This window comes from Stegodyphus dumicola, chromosome 4, assembly GCF_044657685.1.
Source record: "Stegodyphus dumicola isolate Sdum_Otavi_A_Nest chromosome 4, ASM4465768v1".
NCBI classification, from domain to species: domain Eukaryota; kingdom Metazoa; phylum Arthropoda; class Arachnida; order Araneae; family Eresidae; genus Stegodyphus; species Stegodyphus dumicola.
The window spans coordinates 197,966,698-197,993,818 of NC_140771.1; the positions used below are offsets into that span (position 1 = coordinate 197,966,698).

General features: G+C 31.9%; 1 protein-coding gene across 1 annotated transcript in view; it reads right to left on the reverse strand.

Annotated features, from left to right (window-relative positions):
• Nucleotides 1-6,201: 6,201 nt before the first annotated feature.
• The window catches only part of LOC146997793 (uncharacterized), an 80,221-nt gene continuing 59,301 nt past the window's right edge, over nt 6,202-27,121 (reverse strand). Inside the window, exons 2-4 of the mRNA XM_085814222.1 lie at nt 16,608-16,716; nt 9,115-9,204; nt 6,202-6,323 (exon numbers count right to left, since the gene is read on the reverse strand). Of these exons, the coding sequence (XP_085670348.1) occupies nt 6,305-6,323; nt 9,115-9,204; nt 16,608-16,716 (218 nt within the window). The 3' untranslated portion in view covers nt 6,202-6,304. The remainder of the gene's footprint in view (nt 6,324-9,114; nt 9,205-16,607; nt 16,717-27,121) is intronic.

The window sequence follows — 27,121 nt, forward strand, 5'->3', positions numbered from 1 at the left end:
CGGAGCGGACAGATCTAGCACTCGCAAAAGAAAAGGAAGTCAATATTACGCACTGGTCTATAAGTTTTAGAACTAATATTTTTAACAAATTCCAGGAAACCTGCTAACAATAACTTTTAGCATTTATTACTAAGACATCTCAACTTGCTTTCTTTAAAATACCGTCTGCTTATGAACAGAATTTTATATACAGCTAATCATTTGCTTTGAAACATCTGCTATGATGCAATCAAAAGCTGAGCAAAGAACAGCAATAAAGTATTGCTGTAAAAGTGGGGGAAAATAATAAAATGTTTCAACATTGCAGATGACATTTGGTATTTTGCTTAGGATCCTGAGACAAAATAGGCAGTTATCTGCTGTGGCTGGAGAAAGTTTAATGCAGCCTTAGAAACTTCGGTTTCAGAAATTTCGAGTAAAGACCACATTAGTATGCCTTTATTAATTACAAAGGGATAATTAAAGAAGAATTTGTTTCTGAGATGCGGTAAGTGAACTCTATATTTTCCAACAATGAAATGGACAGACTTCTGAACAGAATTCTACTCGTTAAGTCCGAAGAAACTTAATCAAATAATTGATTTCTACTGCACGACAAGTTCCATTCTCGTCAAACAATTCCTAACAAAGAAAGGCGTCACAATTCTCAGTCATTCCATTATTCATTAAATCAGGCACGTGAAGTGTCAGCTCAAAGGTCTTATTTCAAAAACATTAAAGAGATGCCGAAACCGTAACCACAGATTTAAGCAATGTTTAAAATAGCATAAAGTTATATGAAGGAACTAAGCAACTATATGAAGGTGCGAAACTTTGCATAGATTTATAAGAGTTGTATATCGAAGGTTCTTTCGATTTTGTCCGAATTTATTCTTAAATCCTTGTAGAAGCAGATTTTACAAATAACTAAGTCTTATACTGGAATCGAATCTGAGCCCTCAGTTTTCAGCGTGAAAATTTGACTTCACTAACCACTATACTTTCCGGGTGGCTGGCAGTGTTGCCAGAAGTTTTTCAACTAAATTAGAGAACAGTAAAAAAGTCACCAAAAGTCGCAAATGACATCAGACATGACGTGAATTGGATTTTTGTTGAATTAGTTATGTATGTTCACATGATTTCTGACGTCATCACAGAGTCAGTCTCTATAGGTTCCAAATCTAATTCTATTTAGTCCTTTTAATTGTGTGCCTTATTTTTGACAAAAATTTTAAAACTTTATTTCTCATTTTCCATTGTTTAAACATCCGTTTCTTTTTTTAATTCATTCTTATTTAATTTATGTTTTTATTTTAAAATTAATTTGTGCATATCCATTCTTAAGTGATTACTCACGTTTAAATTGTTAACGCTTTTGTAGAGAATTTTTTTCAGTTGGCAGTTAATGTTTTTAATTCATTTTGTCTAATTGTGAATGGCTTTCTATGAATTTTCGGTCCTGCTTGGTGTACTTATTTAACTTTATCGGATTCTGATTACTTATGAAAGCCTTATACTTTCACTGTTAAACATCCGTAGTTAGTTATTTAGAAAAACGCCGTTGCTTCGATTTTTTAACTCATTTCGATTGTTTAGTTCTTAACAATATTATGAATGATATGATGAATGATGAATTTAATGGATGATGAATTTAATTTCTTTCTCTGTTTGAGTACCCAATACATGGCGCTCTGACTACAAATTCTTTTGTTTGATTCGTTATCACCATAGTGGAGGAAAACCTAACTTGAAGACAAAATTTGTAAAACACTAAAATCATCAATATTAGTATTAAGGTGCATAACCCTCTGTTTTGCACTTTTATGAAACATATTTCCTTTCGTTGTTGTTGTTTATACGGAATTCGCCTATCTATCCAATAGTATATTATTTATCTTTATTTCATGCGTTCAAAAACAAATTTTGAAAACTACAATTTTGCAGAAAATTTTGAACTTTTTTACAGAATTTTAATAAGGAGTGTAAATAATAATGTATTGGAATTTTATAGATACAATAAGATAGTTACACCAGCTATAAAAAGGCACACATGGCTTAACCTTAAACGTTAAGTTTTTGGCTGAACATTAAGTTTTAACTCTGTTTTGCTTAGATTATATGTATCAATTATAAAAATATTTCATTTTAAAACTAATAAATAATTTGAAATAAAATACAGTGAAGAACGAACACAGCAAATGCTATCTAAGGCAACCACTCATGATTCCAGATAATTTCGATTTGCTTGGAAGGTAATCATTTTATAGAGCTAATGTTAATTATATTCTTATAAATGCAGGCCATTTTCAGAAATGTTTGCCTCGAAAGGATTTACTGTAATCATACTCCACTATAATCTGAAAATATCTTATCTAGCATCATAGAAAAATAAATTTTTCATATTGAATTATTCAACTTTGTTTAATATGTATAATTAAGTAAATTTCCGGGTGGCTGGCAGTGTTGCCAGAAGTTTTTCAACTAAATTAGAGAACAGTAAAAAAGTCACCAAAAGTCGCAAATGACATCAGACATGACGTGAATTTGATTTTTGTTGAATTAGTTATGTATGTTCACATGATTTCTGACGTCATCACAGAGTCAGTCTCTATAGGTTCCAAATCTAATTCTATTTAGTCCTTTTAATTGTGTGCCTTATTTTTGACAAAAATTTACATAAATAAAATGTTCATTTTATTTCATAATTCTTCACTTTATAATAACTCGACTAGAACTTAAATAATATATATATATTACAGAATATATTATCATAACATACCTGATTAATCTAGTATTGCTTAGAAGGAAAATTCCTAAACAATGCATTTTTTTTTTATTTTATAGTTATTTAAAAGAAAATTGAATTAGATAGCTCTTCATCATCCTGTTCAATTTCTTGATCTTTTATCTTCATTTCTTTCTTTTTTAAAATATCTGAGCTATATATAAACATGGTTGATGAAGATATAAAGTCAACACAGCAGATTTCTTTTTCTTCCGATGACATCTTAATTCGAAATATGGAATGTAGGTATTTCAAACATACTTTATTTCGAAGTTTGGTTTTGGTCGAAGTGACTTTTGAAAATACCCTTTCTACAGTTGAATTACTCATCAGCAAACTATAAAGTTTTAAAGCAAATACAACTATATCTTTTGAAACAGGATTGCCAAAACGTATCTTTAATTTTAAAATCGTGTCAACTGCAAGATTTATATATTCAGGGAAAATTATTCTTCTGAGCATAGAAAGTGTAAAATCTTCAAATTATCTGAGGAATTTACAAACAATGATCAGCTTGGTCACTTTAAAAAAAGAAAATTGAATCTTTCAAAGTCTCACAAAATGGGCGCTACGAATATCAGACACAACTCATTTATTGGATACGCATACATTTTATACAGTTTAGCTAGATGTTTATCGCATGTCGATGATACAATCTGAAAAACTAGACTCTGTCTGATCAAGAACTCTTTTGATGCACGTGCTGCTTGCTAGCTATTTGGTTGTAGAGAGGGGAATCCTTCTCACATAGCACAAAAACATCCTTGGGATATCCCAAGGATGTTGCTCGCGGGATATGCGCACATCCTTAGGACATCCCGGAATATCCCGCGAACCTCCTAAACACCTCCTCCCGAGTGCTTAATGTCACATCCCGGGATATCCTCAGGACATCCTAACCAAGTCCCATCGACAGCGTGCGGGATGTTATTAGGATATGAACTCCTACTTACTACATCCTCAGGACATCCCACAAACCTCCTAAGCACATCCCATTATATCCTAAAAACATCCTATCTATGTCCCATCGACAGCATATGGGAGGTTATTAGGATTTAAAGTCCAACTTACTACATCCTCAGGACATCCCGTAATATCCCAATTTCCTCCTAAACTCATCCTCCTGAGCGCTTAATGTCACATCCCAGTATATCCTTAGGACATCCTATCTACGTCTCACCGACAGCGTATGGGATGTTATCAGGATTTGAAACACTAGTTACAATATCCCTTTAACCTCTTAAATACATACTCTCAACTGCTTAGTGTCACATCCCAGTATATATACAGAGGAAAATTCCAGTGAAAGTATGTGAAGGTGTGATGATCTAAAACCTACTTTTTTTACACAGATAGTCTCAAATCCTTTTCCTATGGTTGCTATGGAAAAATCAGAAATGTTGAAAATATTTATACAACTTATTTTGTTTTTAAATCTGAATTTGTGAATATATTAAAACTGAGCAAGGAATTTAAAATGAATTATTAATACAAAATATTAAAACTGAAAATTTTGCTTTTATTTTTAAGATATTAAAAATCTTTTGATCATTTTTAAACATCCAATAGACCCCAAATTGAATTATTCATAATTAAATTATTTTACAAAATCAGTTTCTAATTTCAGTTAATTTGTATTAAAAATTGAATAATAAAATTAGCCATTTAATAATCTTTACATAAATGAATCATCTTTCTTTAAAACATGTAAGGAATTTATAGTGTTTTGATGACACTGTTGGGAAATTGTTAAAAGAAATAAATTGTATTTTTAAAACTAAATCAATTCCTAGCCTCAGAATAAATAAATGTTTTCGTAACATGAGAATGCTGCAGGCTTTTTTATATATTTAATATTTAGTTGTAAAAATTTGACATTATGTTAACAATTCTTTATATCATTCAAAAGGTAACTCAAGAAGCTCTTCTAAAATTCTATCTTTCTGCTCACACAATTAAAAAAAAACTGAAAGGCCTCAGATTTTAGCAGTCACTCAAAGAGGCTAAAAGTTTATGAATGCATAGATTATCAATACAGTTGGGGCAGTGGAAATAGCAAAACATTTCATAAGATACTGACACCAGAAAGTTATATATCTTCTATATATTTGAAAAATGAAGAAATATATCATATAATTATGTAAAAATATTAAAATGTTTTCAATTAGATATATCATGAGTTAAATGCATTTTAAATCAATCAGATTAAAAATTAAAAAAAGCATTGTTAAGAATTGCGTGTAATGCTTTTAAATAGCTTGGCTTGTTAGTCAATAATATATTAGATTTTAAAGGTAAATATGTTAAATTTTGCCAAATGGCAAGACTTGAATGAAAAGCGAAACAAGTTTACGATTGACAATATGAAGTCACATTTCAAAACTAACAGCCCTTTTAGATTAAAAAAAAGTTCTGAAAATAATTTGCAATGGTTCATTGGTATTATTTTATGCAAAATTCAGTAAAATGAAATTTACCCGTTGAAATCAGCACCAAATTAAACTTTGTAAATTCTAGCGCATGTTAAAGGTTGTCTCATCCATAATTTTATTACTAACCATTCATTTAAGAGCAAAATAAAACATTAATTGCCATTTATATGACAATCAATATCAAAAATTTAAATCTGCATTTTACGCAACATAGAAAAACTTCAAAAGATCTACTGTTTACCATGCAATTAAGGCATTTTATTCTGCAATCAACTCCACCAATTATTAATTCCATTAAGTATATTCAGTTTACACTTTCTGCTCAATATATGCTATGTAAAATTTTCCATAAATTTATTAATTCATTTTATTTTGAGGTGAGCTTTTATTCAACTCTCAATGTCAACGAGAATGTTTAGTTCATTTTTTATTCGATCTCAAAAGAGAAATCAAAATACGTGGATTTATGTACGTGTATTTATGAATCAAAATACATGAGAAATCACACTGAGAAAAGCACTGCTACCTTAAACTGTGATTATATATAACAAATGCAGTGAATTATAGTTAAAAAATAGTGAAAATATTTATATTTATGAACTATTTCATATATAACATTTTCAGTTTCGCATATGTGGCAATTTAAGAACTTTACGTATACCAATTTTTTGAAATATCTGCAAATTTTTGTATTTTCAAGGAAAGCTTATTCTTTCACCTTTAATATATAAGTAATGGTAATTTACCAGATAAAATTACTTAATGGGGAATACAGAAAAATATCTAACCACTTACCTTTGTGACTTCATCTGCAGAGAGACTAAAAAAGTAGTTCAGCTAAATCTGCTATAATAAATATGTATAATAATGCTAAATTATGCAATATCTATTAATATGACAAATTTTTGTAAAGCTATTTATTTGGATGAAAAATAAACACATTCAGAAATTTATGTCACTATATTATGATTAACAGAGGAAACACTTTTCCAAATTTAAAATAGTTTTTATTAATCCAATTTATCACATTTTATTTGAATTCATGAAAAACAATCTTATATCCATGTATTCTTATGTATATAAGAACTCTTGATAAATTGGAGCTCTGTCATTGCCTTTCACAGCACCTAAAATAAAAAAACACTCACAATTACTATATGTGAATATAATTCATAATTAAATTTAAGCAAATGACTATTAGAATGCAAATTAAAGGAAGCATTTAAAATATTTTAACATTTAGCACCTATAAACAGAGTAGCAATTATTTAATTTTTCGATTATAGTAAAATAAACATGGGGAATGCCTTTTAAAATTTTTTTTTATGTCAGAAAATAAACTCAAACCTCCAGATGAGCAGTTTTATCAATCAGCCACTGGTAGGTAACCTGGATACTGAATCAACATATAAAGTTGCCAAGATAAAGAGAGAAACAAAATTATGATAATCACATTTTACCTATTCATAAAACTATTTTAAATTTAATGTGTAGGCAAGTCCAAAAAGAGTGAGAATGAATTTATTTTGCAACACAAAGTAAAGTCTTGCAGGAGCAAAAAAAAATTGTCTCATGAGATTGGCAAGTAAAAAATAATTAACTGCATCTGGTAACATTTATCTGACAACTCATAAGTAATTGTTAGCTACGTGCAGAAAATAAAATCTGATCATGTTAATGCAATTTTAAACTTTTGAATTTAACCGCAGAAATTTACCAAAGAAGTACTTGTAACAGTAGTAAATGAAGATGTGGCTAATCTTTACTGTATGGTACATTTTGGTTTCTGTCTGAAAAAAAATCACAAAGTGGTATTGGTTGTTTGTGAAATGTGGAAGCCCGTTGCGTCAAATAAGTTTTTCGGTAACCCTAATGTTGATAATGTTGGCGAAAGTAGCCTTTGGAAAAAATTTAAAAAAAAAAAAATTTTTTTTTGTCAATAAAAAGGAGTTATTTCTGTAAATATTGCCAATGTGTTGTGATAAATTTAGTTTTGGGCTACTTTTTTTAATAGTAAACCTTTTGTATGGACCCAGGTTTTTGGTTCTTACCATTCTTTTCAATTGCTGTGTTTGGTTGCACGGAAGTGGTATGGTCTTGTATTTTGAACATGCTATTTATTATTTTGGTGTGGGTACCATCGTTTGAGTATGTCTGAGGTGACTAAGAGACGAAAAATTTAATTGAATTGCTTACCTGGAGGATGGTGGTGGGAAGCCTAAACATATGCATGTGAAAAAAATGTTTCATTTATTTTTTTGTCTCTGTGTGTTAATTTTTGTTAGAAGATTTGTTGTTTAATGTTTTTATGTTAGGAAATATGTATTTTTGGTAACTTATTCCTCTCTGTTTGTGTATTTTTGGTTGTCTGTGTGTTAGGCAGTGGCGAATTTTTTCTGGTAACTATGATATTTTTAACTTTCTGATTTTCTTAAATAGATCAATGTGTACATGGACAAAGTTAAGGCAGTGCACAATGCCCAGTTTGTGCAGTTCTCTGTTTTAATAGGTCGATGTGTACATGGACACAGAGTTTGTGTATGTCTTTGACTTCTTATTTTGGTTTTGTGTAGCGGCCACCTTGAAATTGGTGCCGATCCTCTCAGGTAACGATCTTGATATAAAAAAAAGAAACGATTCGCCAAGGGTTACATTAGAGTAAATTTTTATCAAAGATGTTCTACCATAATCACCATTTCAGTGGTTTAAACACTAGTGGAGCAGTATGCAGAGATGAAGATTTGAGTTTTGTTTACACAGCATGATGGTTTAGGCACTCCAGCCATTACAGTGAACAAAATTATAATAAACATAGCCACAATAATTGTCTATAAATACTGATGTATAACACTGCATTAACTAATATATTTCTTATGCTAGTATATACAGAATCTTTAATCGAAGGGAAAATCAGAAGACTGTGCATACATTTTCCTTTAACTGAAACATGGATTTGACCATACAAATCTCAGTCTTACGGGACATGCCACACTATGCAGATAGACAGTAAAAAGTGCTTGTGTTGTTTTTATTTGTTAGAGGTATGAAATAAATATAATTCTAGATTTTAATTTTTTCTTTTCTTGTTTTACATTTCGATTATCTATCAAAAAGTAAGGAATTTTGATATTATTACAATATCAGAGTTAAAATAACAATTATTGGACATGTTAAAGTAATGAAAATTTTAAATTAGGTTAAAAAGTAACCCTTAATGTGGCATATTTTTGAATTAAACTCTATCAACATTAAAAACAACAAAACGTCCCTCTTTATTAAGGACTTTAATTAACCAATTTTAAATACGGAGCTATGAATGAATTTTTTCCCTTGCATGTTATAATAACTGAAATAAAATTACTCTGATACAGTCGAAATTCCTAAATGCAAGTACATAAAATTTACTTTAGCAATTTAAAGAGATGAGACACACTGAACACATGAATAAATTTCTATCAAAGAATAATTTATTAAATTTGGCCCATTCCATAGTAAACTTTAACCATTAGATTACATTATTACACCATGTTATCAGTTTGAAAAGCAAGTCATATGCCAGATCTTGGATGTAAAAGAAATGCACAAAATAATATACAGATTATTGAAAAATGATGTATACCAATGTTTATAGATATGATTAAATGTAACAGAAAATTTACTGTCACAACCACATTTTTACGTGAAATGTATTATTTTAACATTTTACAATATTTAAGGTATGGCATTAAATGCAACATTATGTGCCTGGACATACGTTAGTAAATTAAAAAAATAATAATAATCAAAGAATGAATGTCATGAAAAATTTCAAAAAAAGCAGAATTTAAGTTAGAAGACCTTTAGACACTTATGATAAATAAATTTGAGAATTCTTCACCAAAAATTAAATTATAATTAACTAAAACCAGTTTGACTGACCTTCTACAAAATCCTTCAGCTGCAATTTTTTCTAGCTTGAAAACCAAATTCTTCTCCACATGGTAATAACATCTCAACCAGTTGAAATTCCTGAAGAAAGTTTGATAACACAGTAATAGAATTAATAGAATAGAAAAATTAACACAAAAGTATAGAACATCATTTAAACTTAACATTATTACAAATTTTGGTGCTTTCTGACTATCTGCAAAGCTGTGAAAATTGGCAAAATGGTTAGTTTATGGTTCATATCTACTGCTCTGTTCACAAGTAGTAATTCAAATAAGCATTTTATAAGAAACAAGAAATTTTAGGATGCACACACACAAAAATATATACATTGTGTCAATATTCACATATTTTTCATCGAATGGAATACTATTCAGAAATAAAGATTAAATATAAAGCATGTAAATACATGTGTGTGGTATGCATATTCATAGTTTGCTATTATCGTGTGCATACTCTTGCTGTTTTAGCTTAAGTTGAAGCTGTGAGGGTAGATGATAAGAAAGTATCAGAATTTTTCATGTATAAGAAAAGATTGCCCTGACAATAGTATCTCAATTGTTTAGCACTGACATTTACATAGCGCATTAGAAATATATAGTAATATATGTATAATAAAAAGATAATTGCATATTATTAATTCATTTTTTTAAATGCCAAACTTTAACAATTCTTTCACTAATTAAACAGAATTCTTTCACATGAACATCTAAAATAAATATTAATAAAACCATGTTAATAAAACCATGTAAATTTCTTATTAAGCCCATCATTTCCGAAATGTCTACTTCTGAAAGTTCCCAGCATTTCTCAATATATTATTAAACTAAGCATCAATGATTGTCATGTTCGCTAATGTGGCAATATCTTTCACACTTCTTTGTTACCACAAGTAACAAGTAGGCTTCAATAAATCTTTAACTGTTACATGCTACTTTTGTCTAAAATTTGTACAAATAATAAAATTAAATGAGCTCTATAATATGCTCAAAGAAATAATTTTGTATGAAAATTTGTATGTTATATATTGGCCTGATTAATGATTCAGGAAATAATTCAGGTTTTCAAAGTGCTTCCAATAATTCAAATTTCAGCTTGTGTCAAAATAAAATCTATAACACAAAGATAAGCAAATCTCCTTATGAACAATGCATTTTAACATTATTCAATCACACAGTACTGATTGCTTCAATAAACATTACTGTAACTGTGTTATTTAAAAGACTGTAATGTTTTAATTATTTCCTTAATTAAAACATTACAGTCTTTTCCTCCTTCTAACACCAAAAGAAAACCCAGATAAGAAATATAAAAATATCAGCAAAAATAAATTATATTATTGAATGACACTTTACATTAATTACACTTATGCATATATTATTTTATTATAAATTATTTCAAAATTAAAGAAGAGAAGGGGGAGAAACTTTAATATTGACATTTCTAAAATGATATAAACATTAATCATTTAGTACAGTTTGTTATTTCAGGCAAAAAGAATTCACTTTTCTGGATAGCATTTGTATTTCCATCCCACTTTCAATGAAACAGTAAGAGAAATGCATATAATTTAAACACCAGTTTATTTTATTTATCAGACAGATTATGTCAACTCGAAAAAACCTATCAGTAAAATTCGGTAGCAATAATTCTGAATGTTAGGCAACTTGCAAGATTCAACAAAAATTATCAATACTTTTATTATAATGACAATACTACAGTAACATGAACATAAAATTAAACTGCATATAACTATAAAATAAGCCAGCATATAATAATGGTGCATTGGTTTCTAAAACAATGGGCTCGATGAAAAAATACATGTATCATGGTAGCTATTCATATTCTTCAGCTTTCCTAATATTCTCATGTTCACTTTACATAACTAAAGTATCTAAAATACAATAAAAATGCAAACAATATTTATGAGAAAATGTTAAAAGCAATCATAAGCATTGTGGTGATGGCGATAAGGAGCGCGCCTTGCGCCCTCCGATAAGTGTGGCAACCCTAGAGGAGAAGTTTCTTACGAGTAGCGAGCAGAGCGAAACAGGCAGGCTGTCGGGGAGTATGCGCGATGTTCCTAAATAAAGCTTAATTTTTATTGTGCACTATGTCTTGTTAATATTTATATTAATGCAGTAAGAACATAGTCTGTGATATGGAATTCGAGGATTGGTGGTAAAACCTAACCGGAAATCACCATAATGGTAACCTGGACTGTGTTAAATCGTATGAACAGTTCTCAAGCACTTTCGGTTTTGACTACAAGCCATCACTCAAGATCTCCAAACCAGAAGTAATGGATTACATCGGTTTTCGTCCTCCGGATCACAGATGAGTAGTAATTATAGATCATTTTATAATTCTGTTTACTACTTATCATTTAATTTCATTTTCTTTAGTTAGATTTTGTTTTTATTTTGGCTTAAAAACCTTGCACAATGTCTGATGTTCATGCCGTCCAAATTCCGGTTTATAACCGATCAGACCCATCTTTATGGTTTATTATGTGTGAAAGTACTTTTGCTCTTGCCACCCCCAAACCTATCACAGAATCCATTACTAAATATAATTATGTAGTTTCTCATCTTCCTCCAGATATCGCATCACTAGTACGGGATTTACTTATGAAACCAGACCCTATTGATCCATATGCAAAGCTTAAAACTGAGTTAATAAATCGTTCAGGAGAATCTTCTCAGCAAGAAATTCGCCAATTATTATCTGGAGAAGAATTAGGTTCTCGAAAACCTTCCGATTTGCTTAGAAATATGAAACGTCGAGCAGAATCTTTAAATGTTCCTGATAACTTAATGTTAGAATTATTCCTTCAACGTTTGCCTTCGACTGTTCAGTCTATTTTGGCAGCGGTTTCCAATTTAACTGTAGATAAAGCTGCAGAAATTGCCGACAGAATTTTAGAAGTAAATCCAATCCCAGGGACTTGTGCCATATCTCGCACAGTCGATCAGTCTCTTGAGGATAAATTATTTAAACAAATAGAAAAATTAAACAAACGTATTGATCGCATTTCTCTTTCTCGTGGTCGCTCGCCAAATCACGGAGATCGCAATAAGGAAAGAAGCAATTCCAAAAGGAGAGATTATTCTGTTTGCTGGTATCATAGACGTTTTGGGAAAAAGTGTAGAGATGACAAATGTACAAAACCTTGTTCATGGCAGGGAAACGAAACCAGCAAAGAATAGAGGCGACTTATTCTTTGCCTCAAGTTTCACGTCGCCTTTTCGTTCGTGACCGTAGAACAAACCTTTCATTCTTGGTCGATACCGGCTCTGACGTGTCCTTACTTCCAGCAAATAATTCTCAAAAACGGAATTCGTCCCAACAAACACTTTTCGCTGCTAATTCTTCTACTATTCATGTTTATGGTCAAAAAACACTTTCTTTGGATTTCAAATTAAGACGACAGTTTACATGGACTTTTCTTATAGCAAATGTTAGTACACCCATTCTTGGAGCAGATTTTCTCCATTTCTTTGAATTGGTGCCTGATCTCAGAAACAAATGTCTCAAAGATTTAAAAACGCATTTTAAAACCGTCGGTTGCGTGAAAAATGCAAGCATTTATTCAGTAAAAACTGTATTTAATGATACACCATATCACAAAATTTTAAAAGAATTTCCTTCAGTTACTAGATTACCAGATCCTAACCAACCTGTTAAACACAACACCGTTCATTATATCATAACTAAAGGTCCACCTGTGGTTGCAAAACCTCGTCGGTTAGCTCCAGATCGCTTAAAAATAGCAAAACAAGAATTTCAAACTATGATGCAATTGGGGCATTTGAGACCTTCGAGCAGCAATTATGCATCCCCACTTCACATGGTTCCAAAAAAGGGAAGTCTGGAATGGAGACCTGTAGGAGATTATCGAGCATTGAACGCTCAAACAATAAAAGACAAATACCCTATTCCATGCTTAGCCGATTTTACTGCTGCATTGCACGGTACTAAAATTTTTAGTCATGTTGACCTGATTAAGGCATACCATCAAATACCAATTAACCCAGCCGACATCCACAAAACCGCCATATGCACACCATTCGGTTTATTCGAAAGTACCCGTATGCAATTCGGCTTATGCAATGCATCTGCGACTTTTCAACGTTTTATAGATGAAGTCACGCGGGATTTAGAAGGCGTTTACGCTTTTGTCGATGACTTGCTCATAGCCTCTAAAGATTCTGAGGAACATTGCAGGCATTTGAAAGCTTTATTTTCCAAACTTCAGGAATATGGACTTTGCATAAATGTTTCAAAATGCACCTTTGGTCAAACGTCTATTGATTTCTTAGGTTTTCACCTTAGTGAAAACGGAATTGAACCTCTTCCTGACAAAGTCAAATGTATTTTAGATTTTCCTCAACCTACCACTCTCACTCAGCTTCGCCGATTTTTAGGCATGTTTAACTTTTATAGATGTTTCATACCTAAAGCAGCACATATTCTTTCTCCTTTAATAAAATTGTTAGAAGGCTATATTAATAAAAAGAAATCTCGTTCTCGTGTTCAGGATTCATCCCCACAATTAAATTGGAACGAGAATGCTGAACAAGCCTTTATTGCTGCCAAAAATTCCATTGCTCAGGCTACCCTTTTGAGACACCCTATTCCCGGAGCCCAGCTAAGCATCTGGGTAGATGCCTCAGACGTCGCAATAGGCGGCACACTTATGCAGTTGTCTCAACAAACAGGGGAACCTATAGCATTTTTCTCTATGAAACTCAATAAAAGTCAACAGAAATGGTCCGCGTACGATAGGGAATTATTTTCTATTTATTCTGCAATTAAGAAATTCCGACACATGTTAGAGGGCAGAAATTTTATAATTTATACGGATCAAAAACCGTTAATATACGCTTTTAAACAGAACCCTCATAAATGTTCACCTCGACAATTGCGACATTTAGATTTTATTTCTCAGTACTCTACTGATATTAGGCATGTGCAAGGTTCAAAAAACGTCGTTGCTGACGCTCTTTCAAGAATCGAAATTGATTCCATAACAAAATCTCCATTTTTGGATTTTAAAAAATTTTCGGAAGCTCAACGGCATGATCCGGAGGTACAAAACCTTCTCAAAAACAACACATCATCTTTGAAACTGGAATTTAAACCGTGCCAATATTCTGATGGTAATATTCTTTGTGACATATCAACAGACATTCCTCGTCCATTTGTTCCGAATTCCTTTCGCAGACTCATCTTTAATCATCTGCATAATCTGTCACATCCAGGAATTGCAGCTACTACGAAGCTTATTTGTTCTCGTTATGTATGGCCCGATATGAAACGTCATATCAAAAATTGGGTGAAATCCTGTGAATCTTGCCAAAAATCGAAAATTACTAGGCATACTAAAGCACCACTGGGCACATTCTCTCTTCCTGATGCACGTTTTTCAGAAATCCATATGGATATCGTCGGACCGTTACCTCCATCAGAAGGCAACGTGTACCTTTTGACTCTAATAGATAGATTCTCCAGATGGCCTGAAGCCATTCCCATCCCGGATATGAAAACGGAAACCATTTGCAGAGCCATCTTCAACTGTTGGATATCTCGTTTTGGCTGCCCATCGATCATAACAACAGACCAAGGTTCTCAAATGAGATCCGCACTTTTTGCAGAATTCACGCGCATTTTGGGTACGAACAGAATCACAACAACAGCCTATCATCCAATGTCAAACGGCATTGTTGAACGATTTCATCGACATTTAAAATCTTCTCTCAAGGCTCACGAGACCAATAACTGGACTGAAACACTACCAGTTGTTATGCTTGGTATTCGGACAGCCGTAAAGGAAGATCTACAGTCATCTTGTGCTGAACTGGTGTACGGCACAACTCTCAAGCTGCCTAGTGATATGATAACGTCATCTAAGATATCTCCGTATGACACACAATTTATCACGAATCTTCGGCATAGAATGCAACAGTTGAATCCAATAGCAACATCTGCACATTGCCAAGAAAAATGTTACGTAAGTGCTACCTTAAAGTCGTGTACGCATGTATACTTACGTGTCGATCGAGTAAAGCCACCTCTGTGCCAACCATATACAGGTCCGCATAAAGTCCTTTCTAGAACAGACAAAACTTTCACAATTGATGTTAACGGTCTGAAATCTACTGTGTCTATAGACCGTGTGAAACCAGCCTATTTGCTTTCGGACTCTAATTTGCCTGAACTGAAAACAAATAAAGACTTAAAGACAGTTCAGCAGAATAAATCTGCAAACGAACTCTCTAAGACACAAACTGTCACCAGATCGGGAAGACATGTTCACTTCCCTAAGAAACTTACTTCTTACGTAACAATTTAAAACACTTTTTTAAAATTCATATCTTAACATATTTCTTGTTATTTCATGTTTATTATATGTGTCAATACCTTGTTATATATTGAATTGCATTTTGATCTTTTCTAATTTTATATTCTAATTTTGTAATCATAAAAAAATACCCGACAGCACGGATACTCTGAGATAATTTCATAACCTATGTCGTTCCTTTGAATAGCCATTAAAGGAACTGGGGGGAAATTCTGTGGTGATGGCGATAAGGAGCGCGCCTTGCGCCCTCCGATAAGTGTGGCAACCCTAGAGGAGAAGTTTCTTACGAGTAGCGAGCAGAGCGAAACAGGCAGGCTGTCGGGGAGTATGCGCGATGTTCCTAAATAAAGCTTAATTTTTATTGTGCACTATGTCTTGTTAATATTTATATTAATGCAGTAAGAACATAGTCTGTGATATGGAATTCGAGGATTGGTGGTAAAACCTAACAGGAAATTTCCATAGCATTTGATTGAATGACCATATTTTGTCTTCCTGCAAGTCGAATCTTAAAATGATATGCAGTTTGAAAAATGCTTAATCATTTTATAAAATATTCAAAAAAGATTAAAAAAAGGTACTGTTCTGTTATCAGGACCGGGTTCAGAAATGTATTTATGTATGCTTGTATATTTGTATGTGTGTGTGTCTACATTCAAACATCTATGCACATACTTACGAACACAGGTTCATACATTTCCGATTCTCGTCCCAATAACAGAACAGTACCCCCAAAAAAACTTGAATTACAAACTAGATTAAGATAATGTTTCAACCATACATATTTTGGACAAAACAATGCAAACTCTTATTTTTATACAATTGTTCAAACTATTTAACATAAATTTATTGCTGCAATAAAATAATAAGCAATCTGATCACACATATTATTTTGAAACTGAATGCATAAACTAGACTAAAAAAAATTCAGTCATAAACATTTGGATAGCAGGGCAAATTAGATATTTGAAAAGACAGCCAGCCATTGAGATACACGTAATTCACGACAGAATGGTAACAATTCATAAAGCTGTGAAACATTTAACTGTCAAAATGACATAAATAACATAAATTCGAAAAGCAAAAAAAGTAAACATACAAGTATTGCAACTGAACTTACCTTTCATGCAACAAAAAATATCCATACAAGTTAACCTCATGGCGCAGCCATTTTGGATTTCGTTTCAAATCAGACGGATGTTTACGGATTTGCGGAAGAATACGAGGAACTAGTAGTTTGCCGGATACAATGTGCAATGACGCGAAAGAATATAGTTCTGTAGAACTTCCTACATTATTCCGTAATAAACAGAACTATTTCCTAATTTTTTCTTTATCTAATTAATTAATTAATAGGGAAATAGTTAAATAATGCCGAATTCATATTTAATGAAATGTAAAATTTTGCATGTATGGGACGACCACCTTCCATCCAATATTTCTGAGAATATAAACAAATTTTGGAATCTGAGAGTATCAGTAAATAAATATATAGAATATCGCCTCTCAAACGACCACTTCTGAAAGTGACCAATAGTTCTGAGATTATAAATAAATATTGATATTAAGCATTATTTCTATGAGACGACCATCTCTATATAAGACCAAAGTTTCTAGAATCTTGGATAGTCATCAGAGATGTATCTTTACTGCGAAATTATCGCACGACTGTAATTCAATATCAATAACAGATCGCACGATTGAAAAACATTTTCTGTCCTGTAATTAGAGGAAAAAAATTTTGCTTATGAGGTATTTCTCCCGCTTTCCTAGCGTGCCTTTGTGGTGTAATAGTTCCGCACGCTGGGCCGGTATTTCAGAAGTCCGTGGTTCGATTCACGGCGAAGGCGATTGCTAATTTTTCATCTCTACGGCTTCCCCAAAAAATCCTAATGTCTCTACAGTGGCGCCCGAACTAAAAAGGTGTTGGATGAGGTATATCCACACCCAGGATTTAGTGATTGGATCCCCTTAAAAAAAAGTCGGCCTTTAAATAGAGAAGTAATATAAGGTATTTCTTCCTCTTTCCTAGCGTGTCTTCGGCCCACCAGCGGCCGAGCGGTAAAGTCGCTGAACCCTGGTAGTGCGATCCGAGGTTCGAATCCCGCGAACGGGCTGGCTGCATGGGTGTTTTCGTGGTTTTCCCCATGTGTAACGTGTATACGAGCCAGTTTCCCTTAGAAGGTCCTCCACGAAGACATCCCTCCCCTTAGGCAGATAGCCCTAGTGTGCTTTGCCATAATTAAATACAATACCACCACACCTAGCGTGTCTTCGTGGTGTAGTGGTTCTGCACACTGGGCCGATATTCCAGATGTCCGTCCTTCGATTCCCGGCGAAGGCAGTTGCTAATTTTTCATGTTTCTTGCTTCCAAAAAAATACCTAATGTCTCTATACCCAAATTTAAAAAAAAAAAATTCGTTTCCGTAATTAAATATATATATATATCTAATTTTACCTATATTTGTAGTAGGGTTTGTAATCTGTAAGTAATTATACATGTAATTTATTCATTTTTTATAAAAAAAAAATATATGTTATTTAGAATTTTGCAAATATTCTAGAAAATGCTAATCCATTGAAAAAAATCTTTTCCATGACTAAATAAATTTTTAAAAACGTCAGAAAAAATAGCAGTTAAAATTAATAACAAAATAACAAGAATAAATCATCAATCATATCAATATTTTTAATGTACAGCATTTAGAAACAACTTAGTAAAATACATATGAAAAATAAAATAATGTGCAAGTTTCAGATGTGCAATGTCAAAAAATGAAAACTGGTAAATTTGAGAACAAATATCCTCAAAATATTTGACAACGAAAGTCCTCCGGACAATGCAGAATGAATGTCCTCAGGATGTGAAATTGGTGAACTCCTCAGGACATCTGAGAATCAACATCTTCAGGACATCCTGTCATATCCCGGGACATAGCGACTTAAATAAGACATCCTCAGGATGTTAAATTACGATCTCCTCAGGACATCTGAGAATCAACATCCTTAGGACATCCTAAGTATGTCCCGGGATATTGCGACTTAAATAGGACATCCTGAGGATGTTTTGTGCTATGGGGGTTTCCATCGTTTATTTTCCTATATAAGGCTCATTTCTTAAAGCAAACCGGTGAAACCAATTATATGTTCCTCTAATCACGTAAACTGGATTAGATGCGAACTAGCCAAGTGCAGAAACTGGTATATGCCTTTAACTAACATCAAGTTAGGGATATTTTCTTTCATTAAAGTAAAAACGTAAATGTTTTATTCCACATAGATTAGGAGAGCAAAACATTTCTTCAATTAACTCCAATTTCCTGGAAAAAATCTTGTACACGCATATACAATGCACTAGCAGTAGTCTCTACAATTTCAACAAACCCTAAGTACCGTGTCGCTATTTATTATCATTTTCATTAAAATAACGAACACATAAGCATAGATGCTTGAGACATGAAACATCTGTAGACTCATCCAGTATAAGAGAAAGCTAGATGTTTATCGCATGGGGGTCGATGATATCGCATGTCGATGAGTATTTATTAATTTCAGTTACTTGTTCTTTGAGTGATTCAGATGAAACGACTTTCTTTATCAATGCTGTGCATTCGCATGCACTAAACACAGCTTGGTCAAAAGTAGCAAATTTGCGAAACATCGCACTGTCTGACAAAACTGGTGGCAAGTTATTTTGTTAGTATATTAATCTGCTAAGTTCTATTTTAATCCCTTCTCTGAGAATTAACGTACCAAGTAATTTCCTTATCTGAATTTTCAAGCAGTGAAATTATCAAAATAACAGAGAAAAATATATAAGTATGTACAATATTAATAATTCTTTTCATGACGATATTCATCTTCGTAATGAATAAAAATGCTGCTGAAATTTATAGTTTCAAATTAAAGAGTATTTATAGAATACTAAAGGATTGCTGTCTGGAGCTTGATTATGCAGACACTTCAAAGTCAGGTTTATTTTAATGAATAGACTCCTATTCATTAACCCACTCCCATTCAGTTCAGTAAAAGGAATATAAGTTTCTGTATTCATTTTTGTATTCACAGTTACTATAAATATTATCAGTTGTCTATTCTAGAATGACGCGGAATAAACTGACCACTTAAGAACAGAAGGCATATTGTATTATCAGTGACAACGAAGTTTTTCATTAAGAAAACGAAGCATTGGAGTACTCAATGAACGTACGAGTAACATTCGGAAGTTGAACGACCGTCCATACTGAGAACCTAAATACTGTGAACCGTTAATTACATGATGTACCATATCTGATAATCCCAGTAATAAATCAAGAATTTACTTGTAACACAAATAGCCGATTAACACATATCATGTTACATATATTCGGATCTTTCCTGTTATAAAACATATAAGAAATGCTGATTTCTGCAGAAAGATAAATGCGAGAAGTGCGAGGAAAGATACCTCTAATGAGAAACAGACGATCTTCCTCAGCTCAGTGCGGCTGCTGTAAAAGTTTTCTAAATACAAGAAAGATATGTGTTCATTTTTTTCAATAGGGAAAGAATGATACACACTTTAGAAATTTTTCATTGACAATAGTTACTTTGAAAACAAAAATGATGGTATAAAATGTAAAAAAGACGCAATAAATTTGATGCTTTAGTTTAAGGCAAAACACAGGAAAACTCTCTGCCTGAGGGAAAGATTAGGTTAATTTATTAAGGCTCAAGGGGTTATCTGTCTACAACAGGGGATGCTTTTGTGGAGGACATTTAAAGGAAAACTGGCTCGTATCCACATTATGTATGAGAGACCATGAGAACTCCCATGCAACTAGCCGTTTGCCAAGATTTGAACCCAAAGTGGAACTACCAGTGTTCAGCGAACTGGCTGTTGGTTAGTTCTTATAATGGAATATATTTATATCTAGAAATATGTTTTATGCCTTTATGACACACATTTTTATGGCATCAAAGATGTGTTATTGTTCTCAGTTAGTATAAAAATCTTGTTGTTACAATTAAAGTTCAGAAACACAAAAGGACATTATTATCCGTTATAAAGCACAAAAATCTTTTATCTTTCTATTAAAAAGTACTTTAATTAACAGCGCGAGAAACAGACTGCCTGATTCTGATTACTTTCACGTCTTAAACAGGGTTTAAATGCTCTTTATTTTGAAGATCTCTTTGGATCTATGAGTAACAGAAAATGACGAACATTTTCAAAAGAGGACTGAAAGTCTTTCAATATTCTCAAGCGTTAGAAAATTTATGTAGCCTTTTTCGCAAAGATATTATTTTGAAAACTAGCTCAGGAAATAAGTTGTATAAATATAAATTTTATGTTGTATAAACGGATCGTTTCCGTTATGAAACAATATGCTCCAATTTTCTACAAAAGGCTGCTTATACGCCAATTCTGCCTATTGTTTAACATTAAATTAAGTGTAGTATTCTTAACTCTCATAATAGTATTCTTGCTTTCAAAGTAAGTATTTTCAATAAAAAATTTTAAGTCTGTCATTCTATTTTGCTGAAATAATTAAACTAAAAGATTTTATCACAATCAGATGAGCTAATAATGAATGTTTTCTCACATTGGAAAAAAGATGAATGTTTTCTCACATTGGAAAAAAGATGAATGTTTTCTCTAATTTCTCACATTGGAGCTAGCGCACGTATCTTTCAGCATGAAATTGTTTATCTCGAGTTTTCTTATAAAGAAGATATAAATTTAGCGGATTCCGTATAAATATATGTAAAACAAGAAATTTGTTAACCGAAATTGTAACTTTAATTTGCAATAGTTCTGTAGATCTCCATTTTAATTTGGTTAAACCCGCTTTCTTCCCTAAAGATAGTAACTGCTTACAAAAAACCGCTCTAAGCTACGACATTAAAAAATTAATCCATGTTACATGATTCTTGCACGAGGCTACTAATGCAAACACTTATATAAAGACTTAATTAGATTAATCTGGGAACCTAAACTTTTTATTACAATAACGATTAAACGTGAAACCAAAACCTAAACTTCCTTCTTTTACATTTCTGCTTCCTTTCTATAATTTTATAACGTATCATACATACTTTTAGGCAAATTTTAATGGCATTTTTAATAGTTACTATTCATCAGTCCAAATTGGCTTTCATTATCTCACGCTTCTAAAGAAGTTGGGTTGCATCTTAGTTTAATTTCCTTTGCTTGTTGCAATAAAATTGAAATATTGTTTCTAGGAGGTAATAATCAAATTCTTGTATTAATTACATATATTTAATAAATATATAGCAAAATTATTATAATATATATATATATATATATATATATATATATATAAATTTTAGTAAGCACGCCAAAATGTTACCAAAAACTGTGGCCCCGAGGAAGCTCCAACATAAGCATATTTAGTTGCTATGAAAAGTGTGAAAGAGGAGAAAAAATATTTGAATATTTACAAGTTAAATTAATAAAAAAGCTATATGCTAAGCAAATTAGGAAATTTTTAACACAAAAAAAAAAAAAAATCTGATGTCTACACCACATGAGTTCCTTGTACGGAATATTAAATTATACGCATTTTTTCTTGCATTTCATTTAAACTTATTAAATTTAATTAAACTACTTCGCCAACAGCGCATAAACCACAATAGAATAAATGCATTCTTTAAAATCCACTTTCTTTACCATAGCGACACTCTGGCGCTAGGTTCACTTAACAGTATTATATTTCGTTCATATTATAACTCAAAATGCACAAAATTTATATCAAAGAATAGAATTATCTAATCGTTGCAACATGTTCTATTCAAATACTATAATAAAGCTAGAACGATGTATAAAAGAAATTAAGCAAACAAAACAAAAAGAAACAGTTTTTCACAGACGATTGAGTATTTCTCATTCAATTAATTTAGTTCTCACTTCGCGAGAAGGCAAAAATACATAAAAACTCAAAATATCTATATTAAAAATTACGAAGTAAATCTTAAACGCTTATTTCCTCGAAAAAATTCCAGAAAGGATAAGGCATGATTTAATTGGCAATAATAAATGAAGGCGTTATCTTTGTTGTTGCGAAGGTAAGTTTCTCTAGATTGGTAACAAATCCACTATCCTGCTGTTTCAAGTGTAAACAAGCAATGGTCGCCATCAAGAGAAGTATTAGGCTTAGCGGCACTTAAACAACAATAAAATTGTTGATAATTCTAAAAATATTGCACAGAGATTTACTAAAGGCATAAAAACCTTAACCGGGAGATAAGAACAACATAATTCAATCATTTTTAAAGCAAAAAATGTACAATTTACAAACATATAAGAGTAAAGAAACTGAGATCACTCAGCCGCGTAACAGACTGGATATTTATATACGTTTGGTAAGGCCGATTGCAACCAAAATACGAGGTGCATATCTACATGCTATATGAGTCCTATATACAAAATTTCAACGTTCTGAGGCTACTCGTTTTTGAGTTATGCGAGATACGTACGTACGTACAGACGCCATGAAAAATTCTCTTCAGAATTCTTTTTAAAGCATTTTATAATCTTTTTTTTTTTTTTTTTTTGAAGGAAAAGAGTATTTTATTCTGTCCTTACGTATAGATATCACGCAAAAGCATCGTTAAATTGCATTCGATTGCAGTCAAAATTGATATTTTCGTTGAAATATGCTGCCTGAAACATTTCGCGATTACAATACTTCCTTTTTATTTCGTACAAGGAAGTAAAAAACAAATCAATTGAATGAGGGAAAATAAAGATAGTAGGCTATATGCTAAACAAAATTTTACAGCACAATGCGCAAAATTTTGACCTGAATTGGTCTTTTTTCGTTTGTTCTTACAACCTTACTTATAATATATATATATTTATTAGTTATATTCAAAATCATATGTATATATATATATATATAATTTCGCTCAAAACGTCTAGTGAAACGTAAATTCAGTACCCGTTAATCTTTCAGGTCTTAATGTTTTAAATTATTACCCCTTGAGATAGGAATAATTATAATATTAATATTTAAAATTTCGCTTACAGAATTTTTTTGAAGAAATTTCAGCTAATATTTTATTAAAATGTTTTCAAAAATATTTTTAAAAACTTCTTAGAAATTTGCACCTTGCTCTGTTATAAATTTAAGGAACCTTTTAATTTAATTTATGGGTTTTTTTCATTAATTAATTTTATTTATTTATTTACTATAATTTATAAATTTTAAATTCATATATATATATATATAAGATAAAAAATATGCAAATCAAAATTACTATTTAGCAACAGTTTCCTTAATTCTTTATTGTTTTGTTATTTCCCTTTTCTATTCTAAAAATAGAAATAACTTTTCCTGAACTGTGTCATTTCGAGACTAAGCCATATCATATAATTTTAATGTAACTATGATGACGTAGCTCATTCCGAACTTAAAATGTTCTCAACCTTTCTCATAATGAGCAGCCGTATTGGATAACTGCACAATTTGCTACTATCTTTGTTCTCGCTAAGACGCTGCCTCGCTGCTTTCTTCCTATCACAACAATATTAAAAATATATACAGTGTCTCACAAAAGTGATGGGACACTTGTGCTAGTAAAGGAAACTCTAGTAAAATAAATCTTATCGACTTGATATGAATCCAATAAATAATTTATACGTAGAAAAGAATGTCTTTTAACTGGCAGTTCATTTTTTATTACAATTAAGTATACATTTTTCATTATAATAAAACAAGCATTTTATTACAGTAATGATGCATTATTTCATTTTAACTGAAAAAAAAAGCTTTCACAATTTTCAGAAATATATTTAAAATTATTTATTTCCATTTACATGTTATTTTAAAATGCGATTAAATTTCATTACAATGGATTTCATTTGATTAAACATGTATGCTGCTTATACTAAGATTGTGTACAATGCTTATAAAACACAAGGGTGCTTCAGGCTATTAAGTAGTGAAATATTTCATTAAAAGAGAATTCTGTTTTAACAACAAACTCTGTCATATTTAAAAAATTAATTCAGTAAAGTTTTATTTTTTAATCCAAATTTCTGTAATTATAGAATGATTTTGAGGATTACTAAAGTCAAGGCACTAAATCCAGATCATGACAAACACTGGATACAACCTGGGTTCAGTACAGTAAAAGGGTTATGTTTAGCTTCACAAAGATGTAAGTATTCAGGGCCTTTACTCAGTAGAGTAAGTTACATATGCTTGACCTCAACACAATCTAGCTAATGAGTGAACGGAGAAGAACTTGCATACATTACGATTTCTCAGAGGCTAGTAGTAACAGCTGCCTTGTCAGATGCAGCCGCTGCCTAACACTGATTCGCTGGCCGTTGCAGCTTTCATTCGCCAAGTAGCTAGACAATGACTGTTCTACCATACATTCTGCATACTTCGCTGGTAAGTACGTAAACTATTGTAAGGTATTTGTGCGTAAGTTGTTAGTGGGCAGCGCTGAGTGCACTGTAGATTTGCGGCTTCATCTCCTTTCCATGATTACGTACCTTCAAAGCAACATTAGTATTGAAGATGGCCCACAGTCAGGTTTAATGAGCTAAAAACAGTACAGTGTAGGCTCGAGAAACCTGGCCTATTCAGAGATGCCAGATTTCTACCAGTTTGGAGTATACACGGTTTCTACCGTGAAGATAGAAATACAATCTTTTCTACCTCCATGGGTTCTAGGCCGTTTTGGAGCACGTGCGTATAAGCTTAATTTTATCTTTTTCGTTATGGGACAGTCAATAATTTTCTCTAGAAAGATACATGAGCCAACTTTTAGGGAGAAAAATATTTTTGTCAGCAGTTTGTTTCGATTATGGTAATTTTTTCTAAAAGAAAGAAATATATATTTTAGTTACATCCAGAAACGAGGAACGTTTCTAATCCTTTTAATTTTTTTAAAACTATAACTAAAACTCTTTTTTAAAAAATTATGAGGGATTTACAGAAAATTCCAAATGACATTTTGTACCACCTGCGGTCGAATAGTTATAGACGGCTAAATACTAAGAGTTACACCTTGATTCGATCCCAGTAGAACGGCTACACAGCTGATTTTCGTCGTTTTCCGCATGTGTAACATAACTATGAACCAGTTTCTCTTAGAAAGTCTTGCACGAAAACTCTCTTCTCTCAAGCAAACGGCCCTCGTAAGTTTTGCCATATTCCAATAACCTTAACAACAAGAAATCTGATAACACAAGCAAGAATTTATATGTATTCAAAATTTGACGGACAATGGATACTGCTTACCGGCAGTATTAACCGTAAATCCATACGTACCCAAACACGTATGTTACGCGTATGACTGAATTGATTACTGTCTCATATATTCGAAAATACGATAAAAACGCTAGAATTCTACCGAATGTTGAAATCAAAAGTGCCGGAACTCTGAAAAGAATTTTTTGTAATAATTATAAATTAAAATGTTGCTTCAGAAATATCAGCAGCCTCCTTTCCAATTTGAATGGCAAGGAAAGAAAATGACTTACGCACCATTCCTTGCCAGTCATGGCAAGGAATTTAAAGAAAAAATCTGATGTGGACTCCACATGATTTCCTTGTACGGCCTGTTAAATTATATATATATTTTTGCTGCAATTCATTTAAACTTATTTCCTCGAATTTCCCTAGAGATATATTTCTCATTCAATTAATTCAGCTCTCACTTCGGAGGAAGGTAAAAATACAAAAATCTCAAAATATTTTCATTAAAAATTGAAAGATATAGAAAAACATAAAACACCAAATACAGTTAAAAGAATTTTTTAAAAACAATTAAAATTACAGTTTCGACGCAAAAACAAGCAAATCGACCAGCAAGCAAGAAGGTAGATTTTTCGGTGCACAAAACTAAAAGTTTCGTTTTGGTCCCACTCAGCAAAAAGACAGAAGGTGCTGAAAGACTTAATTCACTGTTCTGCTGTTTCGAATGTAAACAAATATGGCTGCTATGTTAAAAAAATAGGCTTAGATACACTTAAACAACTTTTAAATTGTTGATAATTCTACAGCTATTGCATGCAGATTAACTAAAGGCATAAAAACGTTAACTGGAACATAAAAGAAAAATGCACAATTTATCAATATATAAGCATAAGAAATCTGAGCTCACCCATCCGGATAGCAGAGTGGGTACCCACTCCATATATATATACACCCACACCAAAAGTATATATATATAAATATATATATATATACACTTTTGGTGCAGCCAATTGCAGCCAAAAGGGAAGGAGCACAACTACATTTTATAAGTCCCATATACAAAATTTCAACATTCTGAGGCTATTTGTTTTTGAGTTATGCGAGATACATACATACTTACATACGTACAAACATCATGAAAAACAGTATTTTCTGGATCCATTTTAAACCCGTTTTCCAATTCGTTTTGGGAAAAAGAGTCCTTTATTCTGTTCGTATATGCAGATGTTAAGCAAAAACATCATTCCTATCGTATATTCGTATTCGATTCGGATACCGTCCGGATTCGAGAGTGGTGAAAATGAATATTTTCGTTGAAATATGATACTCGAAATTTTTCGCGAATGTGATACTTCCTTTACTTCGTACAAGGTGTACAGTCATTAGGTTAATTAGAAGCAGAAAAGATGAAAAATA